Raw genomic sequence first — 13,420 nt, 5'->3', positions numbered from 1 at the left:
CATTTCCTTAATCTTTGAAGTAGGCACAATGGATTCCACAACTGGCATAGGCTTCTCAGGGTTAGCCCCAAACCCTTCAAAATCTTTCTTAATTTCCATACTAATTCTCACCCTTTTTACCACAGGGTTGGCACTAGAAGCTTTCTTGGGGCCCATGGTCACTTATTTTCCAGAAACACCACCGAAAACACTGTAATAATACGAAATATTCCGAGTGTATGCTTGGATGTTACCGCGGAGGCTGGCTGGTAAACAATGGGACGGCCGGCACATGTGAGGGCACATTGGACGCGTCTCGGACGAAAATCGGTATGCGGGTTTTTAATCGGTATGCGGGGCAAAAATTTTGCGATAAAAGTAATCGTTATGCGGAAAAATCGCTATGCGATGCCATCGTTATGCGGGGGTCCACTGTATATATATTATATATGGTATAAACCTTGGTAATAAATACCGACAAGTTGGTTTAGAAAGACACGTAAGCAAACACTATAACATATTTATTAGAAAACGTTTCGGTCCTGGAACCTTGATCACTTCTAACATACAGAGGTAGAAAGACAGGCAGAGAGTGAGATGTGACGCACGTGACCTGAGGAATGTCATAAGAACATAAGAATGGAGGAACACTGTAGAAGGCCTACTGGCTCATGCGAGGCAGGTCTTTATCAAAACAACCTCTACCTATGATGAGGACGGGTAGACGATGAAATCATGTGACTCCTGTGTTGTTGGGTTGGTGCTGCTTAAGCAGCACCAACCCATGATTTCATCGTCTACCCGTCCTCATCATAGGTAGAGGTTGTTTTGATAAAGACCTGCCTCGCATGAGCCAGTAGGCCTTCTACAGTGTTCCTCCATTCTTACGTTCTTATGACATTCCTCAGGTCACGTGCGTCACATCTCGCTCTCCGCCTATATATATAATGTCTTTCTACCTCTGTATGTTAGAAAGTGATCAAGGTCCCAGGACTGAAACGTTTTCTAATAAATATGTTATAGTGTTTGCTTACGTGTCTTTCTAAACCATATATATATATAACTTTTACAGTTAATTTAAAGTCTGAGAACTGCTATCCTATTATTTACTTCTACCCACACGCCAAGGTATTGTCCAGTGAGTAGATTGGTATAGCACTGCGTACCTTGTTCTACGGTTCGTAGGTTCGAGTCTCCTTCAGCCAGAGATCAGTGTTTGTGTATATTTCACCTGCTCTTGCGAATTCCTTGATATATAGATACAGATTATATATATATATATATATATATATATATATATATATATATATATATATATATATATATATATATATATATATATATATATATATATATATATATATATATATATATATATATATATATATATATATATATATATATATATATGCAAGGAATTCGCGAGAGCATGCGAAATATACACAAACACTGATCTCTGGCTGAAGGAGACTCGAACCTACGAACCTTAGGACAAGGTACGCAGTGCTTTACCAATCTACCCACACTGGACCAATACCTTGGCGTGTAGCATCCGCTACACGTTTGATCCAAGGCAGCCAGCTTTCAGGGAGAAGGCTTACAGCTTTTCATCTCATCCCCTGCATGCATCAGCCTTACTAGAGATTTGAACAATGCAAGGAATTCGCAAGAGCATGCGAAATATACACAAACACTGATCTCTGGCTGAAGGAGACTCGAACCTACGAACCTTAGGACAAGGTACGCAGTGCTTTACCGATCTACCCACACTGGACCAATACCTAGGCGTGTAGCATCCGCTACACGTTTGATCCAAGGCAGCCAGCTTTCAGGGAGAAGGCTTACAGCTTTTCATCTCATCCCCTGCATGCATCAGCCTTACTAGAGATTTGAACAATGCAAGGAATTCGCGAGAGCATGCGAAATATACACAAACACTGATCTCTGGCTGAAGGAGACTCGAACCTATGAACCTTAGGACAAGGTACGCAGTGCTTTACCAATCTACCCACACTGGACCAATACCTTGGCGTGTAGCATCCGCTACACGTTTGATCCAAGGCAGCCAGCTTTCAGGGAGAAGGCTTACAGCTTTTCATCTCATCCCCTGCATGCATCAGCCTTACTAGAGATTTGAACAATGCAAGGAATTCGCGAGAGCATGCGAAATATACACAAACACTGATCTCTGGCTGAAGGTGATGAGATGAAAAGCTGTAAGCCTTCTCCCTGAAAGCTGGCTGCCTTGGATCAAACGTGTAGCGGATGCTACACGCCAAGGTATTGGTCCAGTGTGGGTAGATTGGTAAAGCACTGCGTACCTTGTCCTAAGGTTCGTAGGTTCGAGTCTCCTTCAGCCTGAGATCAGTGTTTATATATATATATATATATATATATATATATATATATATATATATATATATATATATATATATATATATATATATATATATATATATATATATATACATATATATACAGTGGACCCCCGGTTAACGATTTTAATCCGTGCAAGAGGGGTAATTGTTATGCGAAATAATCGTTATGTGAATGAATTTTCCCCATAAGAAATAATGGAAATAAAATTAATCCGTGCAAGACACCCAAAAGTATGAAAAAAAAAATTTTTTACCACATGAAATGTTAATTTTAATACACACAAACTGAAAAAGGCATGCACACTTACATGACACTTACTTTTATTGAAGATCTGGTGATGATTGATGGGATGGGAGGAGGGGAGAGCATTATCTTCTTACTGTTTAGAAGGGGAATCCCCTTCCATTAGGACTTGAGGTAGCAAGTCCTTTTCCGGGGTTACTTCCCTTCTTCTTTTAATGCCACTAGGACCAGCTTGAGAGTCACTGGACCTCTGTCGCACAACAAATCTGTCCATAGAGCTCTGTACCTCCCGTTCCTTTACGATTTGTCTAAAATGGGCCACAACATTGTCATTGAAATAGTCACCAGCACGGCTTGCAACAGCTGTGTCAGGGTGATTTTCATCCATAAAGGTTTGCAGTTCAACCCACTGTGCACACATTTCCTTAATCTTTGAAGTAGGCACAATGGATTCCACAACTGGCATAGGCTTCTCAGGGTTAGCCCCAAACCCTTCAAAATCTTTCTTAATTTCCATACTAATTCTCACCCTTTTTACCACAGGGTTGGCACTAGAAGCTTTCTTGGGGCCCATGGTCACTTATTTTCCAGAAACACCACCGAAAACACTGTAATAATACGAAATATTCCGAGTGTATGCTTGGATGTTAGCGCGGAGGCTGCCTGGTAAACAATGGCACGGGCGGCACATGTGAGGCTGGGTGAGGGCGCACATTGGACGCGTCTCGGACGAAAATCGGTGAGCGGGTTTTTAATCGGTATGCGCGGCAAAAATTTTGCGATTAAAGTAAGCGGTATGCGAAATAATCGCTATGTGATGCCATCGTTATGCGGGGGTCCACTGTATATATATAAAATGTATATATATAATTATACTGTATATATATATATATATATATATATATATATATATATATATATATATATATATATATATATATATATATATATATATATATATATATATATATATATATACATACATATAGTGGACCCCCGCATAACGATCACCTCCAAATGCGACCAATTATGTAAGTGTATTTATGTAAGTGCGTTTGTACGTGTATGTTTGGGGGTCTGAAATTGACTAATCTACTTCACAATATTCCTTATGGGAAAAAATTCGGTCAGTACTGGCACCTGAACATACTACTGGAATGAAAAAAGTTCGTTAACCGGGGGTCCACTGTATATATATATAAATATATATATATAAATATATATATAAATATATATAAATATATATAAATATATATATATATAAATATATATAAATATATATATATATATATGTATAGATATATATAAATATTATATATATATATATAATGTATATATATATATATATATATATATATATATATGTATATATATATGTATATATATATGTATGTATATATATATGTATGTATATATGTGTATATATTTGTATATATATATATATATATATATATATATATATACAGTGGTCCCTCGATTATCGACAGTAATCCGTTCCTGGAAGCCGGTCGATTATCGAAATGGTCGATTTACGAATCAATTTTCCCCATAAGAAATAATGTAAATTCAATTAATCCGTTCCTGACACCCAGAAGTATTAAAACAAAAAAATTTTTTACATGAAATATTCATGTAGTACATAAACAATACAATGGGAAATGATGAATGAAACATTAACAGCATAACACTTACCTTTATTGGAGATTGTTCTTAGTGTATGGGAGACTGGAGGAGGAGGAGAGAGTGGATTGTTTATAGTTTGGAAGGGGAATTCCCTTCCAGCAACACCTCAGGTACCATTTGCTTTTCTGGGGTTGCTTCTTTTCTCTGTTTCTTAATGCCACTAGGACCAGCTTGAGAGTCACTGGAGTCCTGTCTCGCAAAATAACTGTGCAGAGAGCTCTGTTTCTGGCGTCTCTTTAAAACTTCCCTAAAATGGGCCAAGACTCTGTCACTGTACAAGTTGCCGATATGGCTTGCAACATCCTTCTCTGGGTGATGTTTCTCCATAAATCTTTCCATCTTACCCCACATAGTAAAAATCTCCTTAATTTCTGAAGAAGGCACCTTCTTCCATCTCTCTTCCTCCTCCTCTGCAGTAAGATTCTGAGCTGCGATCTGTTGCTCTTCCTGCTGAAGCTCTTGCAGCTCCTCAGTGGTTAGCTCTTTGTTGTGGTCCTCCACCAACTCTTCCACATCCTCCAAACTCACATCCAACCCCATGGAACTCCCCAGTGCCACAATAGAGTTCAAAACTGACATAGGCTCATCATGCAACTGCCTAGCCTTTTCACAAATAATTGAGGTCATAAGACTGTCTCCTGCTAATTGTTTCTCATTTATCCACACCAATAATAACTTCTCAACCTCTTCCAGTACTGGTGATCTCATTTTTGTCAGCATATTTACCCCCTTTGCAACAACATCGTCCTTGATTTCCTTTCTCATGGCTATGATGGAAGATATGGTTGAATGATTTTTGTTATACATCCTCGCCAGTTCGCCCACACGTACTCCACTATCATATTGTTCAGTGATGTTTTTCTTAAATTCAATGGTATTTCTCACCTTCTTTACCAAAGGTTTGGCACTAGGAGCTTTCTTTGGAGCCATGGTAGCTTATTTAGCACTTAAATAACTTGCAAGCACTAAAATAAATGAAATATTATGAAATATTTCACTGGAGCACATGAGAGGACCGCCGCTAACTGGTAAACAATGGCACACTGGCTGGGAAGGAAGGCTGAGGCGGGTTGAGGCCCGCTTACCTCGTGCATACGCGTCTGGGACGACGGGTCGAGACGGGTCGATAAACGAATTTCGGTCAATTTCCGAGTCAATATTTTGTCGAAAAAACCGGTTGATTTCCGAAATGGTCGACTTTCAGGCCGGTCGATTATTGAGGGACCACTGTATATATATATATAATGTATATATAGTATATGTGTATATATATATTTTTTTTATTTTTATTATCACACTGGCCGATTCCCACCAAGGCAGGGTGGCCCGAAAAAGAAAAACTTCACCATCATTCACTCCATCACTGTCTTGCCAGAAGGGTGCTTTACACCACAGTTTTTAAACTGCAACATTAACACCCCTCCTTCAGAGTGCAGGCACTGTACTTCCCATCTCCAGGACTCAAGTCTGGCCTGCCGGTTTCCCTGAACCCCTTCATAAATGTTACTTTGCTCACACTCCAACAGCATGTCAAGTATTAAAAACCATTTGTCTCCATTCACTCCTATCAAACACGCTCACGCATGCCTGCTGGAAGTCCAAGCCCCTCGCACACAAAACCTCCTTTACCCCCTCCCTCCAACCTTTCCTAGGCCGACCCCTACCCTGCCTTCCTTCCACTACAGACTGATACACTCTTGAAGTCACTCTGTTTCACTCCATTCTCTCTACATGTCCGAACCACCTCAACAACCCTTCCTCAGCCCTCTGGACAAAAGTTTTGGTAATCCCGCACCTCCTCCTAACTTCCAAACTACGAATTCTCTGCATTATATTCACACCACACATTGCCCTCAGACATGACATGTCCACTGCCTCCAGCCTTCTCCTTGCTGCAACATTCATCACCCATGCTTCACACCCATATAAGAGAGTTGGTAAAACTATACTCTCATACATTCCCCTCTTTGCCTCCAAGGACAAAGTTCTGTCTCCACAGACTCGTAAGTGCACCACTCACTCTTTTCCCCTCATCAATTCTATGATTCACCTCATCTTTCATAGACCCATCCACTGACACGTCCACTCCCAGATATCTGAATACATTCACCTCCTCCATACTCTTTCCCTCCAATCTGATATCCAATCTTTCATCACCTAATCTTTTTGTTATCCTCATTACCTTACTCTTTCCTGTATTCACTTTTAATTTTCTTCTTTTGCACACCCTACCAAATTCATCCACCAATCTCTGCAACTTCTCTTCAGAATCTCCCAACAGCACAGTGTCATCAGCAAAGAGCAACTGTGACAACTCCCACTTTATGCGTGATTCTTTATCTTTTAACTCCACGCCTCTTGCCAAGACCCTCGCATTTACTTCTCTTACAACCCCATCTATAAATATATTAAACAACCACGGTGACATCACACATCCTTGTCTAAGGCCTACTTTTACTGGGAAATAATTTCCCTCTTTCCTACATACTCTAACTTGAGCCTCACTATCCTCGTAAAAACTCTTCACTGCTTTCAGTAACCTACCTCCTACACCATACACCTGCAACATCTGCCACATTGCCCCCCTATCCACCCTGTCATACGCCTTTTCCAAATCCATAAATGCCACAAAGACCTCTTTAGCCTTATCTAAATACTGTTCACTTACATGTTTCACTGTAAACACCTGGTCCACACACCCCCTACCTTTCCTAAAGCCTCCTTGTTCATCTGCTATCCTATTTTCAGTCTTACTCTTAATTCTTTCAATAATAACTCTACCATACACTTTACCAGGTATACTCAACAGACTTATCCCCCTATAATTTTTGCACTCTCTTTTGTCCCCTTTGCCTTTATACAAAGGAACTATGCATGCTCTCTGCCAATCCCTAGGTACCTTACCCTCTTCCATACATTTATTAAATAATTGCACCAACCACTCCAAAACTATATCCCCACCTGCTTTTAACATTTCTATCTTTATCCCATCAGTCCCGGCTGCCTTACCCCCTTTCATTTTACCTACTGCCTCACGAACTTCCCCCACATTCACAACTGGCTCTTCCTCACTCCTACAAGATGTTATTTCTCCTTGCCCTATACACGAAATCACAGCTTCCCTATCTTCATCAACATTTAACAATTCCTCAAAATATTCCCTCCATCTTCCCAATACCTCTAACTCTCCATTTAATAACTCTCCTCTCCTATTTTTAACTGACAAATCCATTTGTTCTCTAGGCTTTCTTAACTTGTTAATCTCACTCCAAAACTTTTTCTTATTTTCAACAAAATTTGTTGATAACATCTCACCCACTCTCTCATTTGCTCTCTTTTTACATTGCTTCACCACTCTCTTAACCTCTCTCTTTTTCTCCATATACTCTTCCCTCCTTGCATCACTTCTACTTTGTAAAAACTTCTCATATGCTAACTTTTTCTCCCTTACTACTCTCTTTACATCATCATTCCACCAATCGCTCCTCTTCCCTCCCGCACCCACTTTCCTGTACCCACAAACTTCTGCTGAACACTCTAACACTACATTTTTAAACCTACCCCATACCTCTTCGACCCCATTGCCTATGCTCTCATTAGCCCATCTATCCTCCAATAGCTGTTTATATCTTACCCTTACTGCCTCCTATTTTAGGTTATAAACCTTCACCTCTCTCTTCCCTGATGCTTCTATTCTCCTTGTATCCCATCTACCTTTTACTCTCAGTGTAGCTACAACTAGAAAGTGATCTGATATATCTGTGGCCCCTCTATAAACATGTACATCCTGAAGTCTACTCAACAGTCTTTTATCTACCAATACATAATCCAACAAACTACTGTCATTTCGCCCTACATCATATCTTGTATACTTATTTATCCTCTTTTTCTTAAAATATGTATTACCTATAACTAAACCCCTTTCTATACAAAGTTCAATCAAAGGGCTCCCATTATTATTTACACCTGGCACCCCAAACTTACCTACCACACCCTCTCTAAAAGTTTCTCCTACTTTAGCATTCATGTCCCCTACCACAATTACTCTCTCACTTGGTTCAAAGGCTCCTATACATTCACTTAACATCTCCCAAAATCTCTCTCTCTCCTCTACATTCCTCTCTTCTCCAGGTGCATACACGCTTATTATGACCCACTTTTCAAATCCAACCTTTACTTTAATCCACATAATTCTTGAATTTACACATTCATATTCTCTTTTCTCCTTCCATAACTGATCCTTCAATATTACTGCTACCCCTTCCTTTGCTCTAACTCTCTCAGATACTCCAGATTTAATCCCATTTATTTCCCCCCACCGAAACTCCCCTACCCCCTTCAGTTTTGTTTCACTTGGGGCCAGGACATCCAACTTCTTTTCATTCATAACATCAGCATTCATCTGTTTCTTGTCATCCACACTACATCCATGCACATTACAGTCTGAGAACTGTTATCCTATTATTTACTTCAGAGTCTAACCCTAACTGGTATATAGTACACCACACACTACACTGCATCCCATGGCAATGGATGATTATGGCTGTCGTGTATAGTAACATACAGTGGACCCTCGACCAACGATGGCATCGATTAACGATAAATCCGACTAGCGATACATTTTAACGCAAAAATTTTGCCTCGACTAGCGCTAAAAAACTTGACCAACACTATTCGTTCCGTCTGAGATGCGTCCGCTTCTGGCCAGTGTTTACAAGCCAGCCAGCCACCGTGGTCGCTTCCAAGCATACAATCGGAACATTTCATAGTATCAAAGCCTTTTTAGTGATTGCACCTGCCAAATAAGTCACCATGGGCCCCAAGAAAGCTTCTAGTGCTAACCCTACAGCAAAAAGGGTGAGAATTACTATGGATATGAAGAGATCATTGCTAAGTATGAAAGTGGAGTGCATGTCTCCAAGCTGGCCAGGTTGTACACAAAACCCCAATCAACCATCGCTACTATTGTGGGCAAGAAAACGGCAATCAAGGAAGCTGTTCTTGCCAAAGGTGCAACTATGTTTTCGAAACTGAGATCGCAAGTACTCGATGTTGAGAGACTGTTATTGGTGTGGATAAACGAAAAACAGATAGCAGGAGATAGCATCTCTCATGCGATCATATGTGAAAAGGCTAGGAAGTTGCATGACGATTTAATTAAAATATGCCAGCAACTAGTGGTGATGTGAGTGAATTTAAGGCCAGCAAAGGTTGGTTTGAGAGATTTAAAGGAAAGGGAAGTAACCCCGGAAAAGGACTTGCCACCTCAAGTCCTAATGGAAGGGGATTCCCCTTCTAAACACTAAGGCCATCAACACTCTTCCCTCCTCCCGTCCCATCAATCATCACCAGATCTTCAATAAAGGTAAGTGTCATGTAACTTTGCATGTCTTCTTCAGTTTGTGTGCTTTAAAATTAATGTTTCATGTGGTAAAAACATTTTTTTTTTCATACTTTGGTGTGTCTTACACAGATTAATTTGATTTCCATTATTTCTTATGGGGAAAATTAACTTGACTAACGATAATTTTGACTAACGATGAGCTCTCAGGAACGGATTAATAGCGTTAGTCGAGGGTCCACTGTATTTGTAAATTACCATACCCAGGATAACCCAAAAAGTCAAAGTGACTTATTTCCACTTATTTACTGCTAGGTGGACAGGAGCATCAGATGCAAGGAGACTCCTTTACCTATACAGCTCAGTCAGCCTGGGAAACTAACCCAGACTCTTTCTGTTGTAAGAATAATGGTTTTAATACTGAGTTATTTTATAAGGGATGCCATCAAAATTAAAGTAAAATATTTGGTACTGTACAGTATTAATAAGAAATTATTGTTGCCTCGTATTGTAAAATGAATTCCAAATTATACTGTATGCAGTGGAGGCTCATAACGCCAGTAATACACTATCGTACCACATCAAACTTCTATTTTTAATAATTTTTTATCTCATTTCAACAAAAAAAAATAAAATTTCGCTTATAAATACATTGAAAACAACATAAAACAGATTTTTCCTGTGATATGTTTTCAGTTGCAAATTATTTTATCGTAAGTTTGATAGTCATACATTTGGCAATGAACACCTGGGGGGACTGCAGCTCTGCAGCTCCTATGGACGAGCCACCACTGACTGTATGTCTTTTTTATGTGCAGTACTGTATAAAATTTGTGTAAAAAAAATATTTCAAGTTTAAAAATGCTGTCATAATCACAGGTCACAATGCCGAGTTTTAAGAGTAGCACAGAAATCACAGGATGGCCGCAAGATGTGGGCATTCTTGCTATGGAGGTCTACTTCCCATCCCAATATGTAGAGCAGTCAGAATTAGAGACATTTGATGGTGTCTCTCAGGTAAGACAAGTCTTTCGTCTGCTAAATCATTTTTAGCATTTTCTCTCTGAATCACTTATTGGTTTAAGCCACATTTGATCTTAATTACAGTAGATATTTAAATATGCATTAATTACAGTAGTTACTTAAATATCTCAGGAGAATACGTATACTGTTTATGAAACTATTTTTTTCCTATCATTAGATTTTATAAATATGGTATTGTAATAATTATCCATGTGTTCCATCTTTCCAATTTCTCCCATTTGCTGTATTTTGTCAAATTTTTCTCTGGTGTGTTTTTAAGTTGTGGATTATATTTATTAACAATATGATTTTTTTTGTCTGTTTTGGATTTCAATTATTAGATTTTTTTATTTAGATGTAAATTTTTATAACTTTTGGTGTTATTTTTTTTACCATTATTGCTAATGCACCACCTCTCCTATTATATCCCATATTTATATTGACTTGTCTCCCTCAAATACAACTTTGTTTTTAATATTTCTCCAGTTTGGTTTCAGTTTGACTCATTTTGTACTGGTAATATAATAGTTCATTGTATCTGAAGTGTTATACTGTGAATGTATACATAGGTACAAGAATTTGTTACACTGCATAGAGCTTTAAGTACCTAATAATTTTAATTTTGTTTACAATTTATCATACCATGTTTTATTTTTTTAAAGGGGAAATACACAATTGGTCTTGGTCAAACCAGGATGGGTTTCTGCTCAGATCGTGAGGACATCAACTCCTTGTGTCTTACTGCTCTCTCCCATCTGATGGAGAAGACTGGAGTTGGTAAGTACAATAGCTACTATTAACTTTTCACTTAATTGCTATTATGTCTGTTTAATATCTTTTCAACAGTAAAGTAACTGTGAACATCATTTAGTTTTTTTTTTTTTTGTAAAGGTTTGTCTCTGTTGCAACAAATAATATACTACACAGATTGTAATTAAGATATGATCATCATTAGGCAGAGTTCTTACCTCTAAAATGACTAAAAAAAACTCACATGGCTTCTGTTTTATATTAAAAAATTTCATCGTTGCATGTTATTGTTCTGTTAAATTAGATGGTTGGCGTTCTACATCATTTAATTGTTAAAAAGATTTACCCATTATCTTGTTACTTAATCATTAAGGTATGAGCATTATTTGGAAGCATGAAAGGAGTCAGCCAGGACACAGACTACAGAATAACTACAGTAGTTGCTTGGAATATCTTAATGACAGGGATGTGTAATGTCACCATGGTTGTTTAATATATTTATAGATGGGGTTGTAAAAGAAGTAAATGCTAGGGTGTTCGGGAGAGGGGTGGGATTAAATTATGAGGAATCAAATTCAAAATGGGAATTGACACAGTTACTTTTTGCTGATGATACTGTGCTTATGGGAGATTCTAAAGAGAAATTACAAAGGCTAGTGGATGAGTTTGAGAATGTGTGTAAAGGTAGAAAGTTGAAAGTGAACATAGAAAAGAGTAAGGTGATGAGGGTATCAAATGATTTAGATAAAGAAAAATTGGATATCAAATTGGGGAGGAGGAGTATGGAAGAAGCGAATGTTTTCAGATACTTGGGAGTTGACGTGTCGGCGGATGGATTTATGAAGGATGAGGTTAATCATAGAATTGATGAGGGAAAAAAGGCGAGTGGTGCGTTGAGGTATATGTGGAGTCAAAAAACGTTATCTATGGAGGCAAAGAAGGGAATGTATGAAAGTATAGTAGTACCAACATTCTTATATGGATGTGAAGCTTGGGTGGTAAATGCAGCAGCAAGGAGATGGTTGGAGGCAGTGGAGATGTCCTGTCTAAGGGCAATGTGTGGTGTAAATATTATGCAAAAAATTCAGAGTGTGGAAATTAGGAGAAGGTGTGGAGTTAATAAAAGCATTAGTCAGAGGGCAGAAGAGGGGTTGTTGAGGTGGTTTGGTCATTTAGAGAGAATGGATCAAAGTAGAATGACATGGAAAGCATATAAATCTATAGGGGAAGGAAGGAGGGGTAGGGGTCGTCCTCGAAAGGGTTGGAAAGAGGGGGTAAAGGAGGTTTTGTGGGCGAGGGGCTTGGATTTCCAGCAAGCGTGCATGAGCTTGTTAGATAGGAGTGAATGGAGACGAATGATACTTGGGACCTGACGATCTGTTGGAGTGTGAGCAGGGTAATATTTAGTGAAGGGATTCAGGGAAACCGGTTATTTTCATATAGTCGGACTTGAGTCCTGGAAATGCGAAGTACAATGCCTGCACTTTAAAGGAGGGGTTTGGGATATTGGCAGTTTGGAGGGATATGTTGTGTATCTTTATACGTATATGCTTCTAAACTGTTGTATTCTGAGCACCTCTGCAAAAGCAGTGATAATGTGTGAGTGTGGTGAAAGTGTTGAATGATGATGAATGTATTTTCTTTTTGGGGATTTTCTTTCTTTTTTGGGTCACCCTGCCTCGGTGGGAGACGGCCGACTTGTTGAAAAAAAAAAAAATTGTGATTACTCAAAACATTGTAAATATGGCAAATTAGTTATTTCTATAATAATTCTATTGATTCTTAATTATAAATGTTGAAGAATAAAAGTCACAATATTGTGGTTGATCAAATTGCAAGTAACCCACAAAATGGAGCTAAAACTCAAGGACATTTTGTTGTGTTTTGGACTCTCTGCTTGATGACAGTTCAAGATGGACTGAAACATCTGCTTTTGTCTCCAGTTTATAAATATTATGATGAATAGTGTATTTAGTGGATACTGTATTTCTTCCAAGAATGAATATAGTACTGCCAAAGGCA

The 13,420-nt window shown here is 38.6% G+C and overlaps 1 protein-coding gene across 2 annotated transcripts in view; it reads left to right on the top strand.

Annotated features, from left to right (window-relative positions):
• Hmgs (hydroxymethylglutaryl-CoA synthase) overlaps nucleotides 1-13,420 on the top strand; it is a 43,511-nt gene that overhangs the window by 4,893 nt on the left and 25,198 nt on the right. For both annotated transcript variants that reach the window (XM_070087342.1, XM_070087341.1), the window contains exons 2-3: nucleotides 10,505-10,642; nucleotides 11,311-11,425. In XM_070087342.1, coding sequence (XP_069943443.1) covers nucleotides 10,511-10,642; nucleotides 11,311-11,425 — 247 coding nt within the window. In that variant the 5' untranslated portion in view covers nucleotides 10,505-10,510. The remainder of the gene's footprint in view (nucleotides 1-10,504; nucleotides 10,643-11,310; nucleotides 11,426-13,420) is intronic.

The sequence above is a fragment of the Cherax quadricarinatus genome, chromosome 21 (genome assembly GCF_038502225.1).
Source record: "Cherax quadricarinatus isolate ZL_2023a chromosome 21, ASM3850222v1, whole genome shotgun sequence".
Classification (NCBI taxonomy): Eukaryota; Metazoa; Arthropoda; class Malacostraca; order Decapoda; family Parastacidae; genus Cherax; species Cherax quadricarinatus.
Note: the sequence above shows the minus strand (reverse complement) of the source record. Positions and strands in the feature narration are given on the sequence as shown.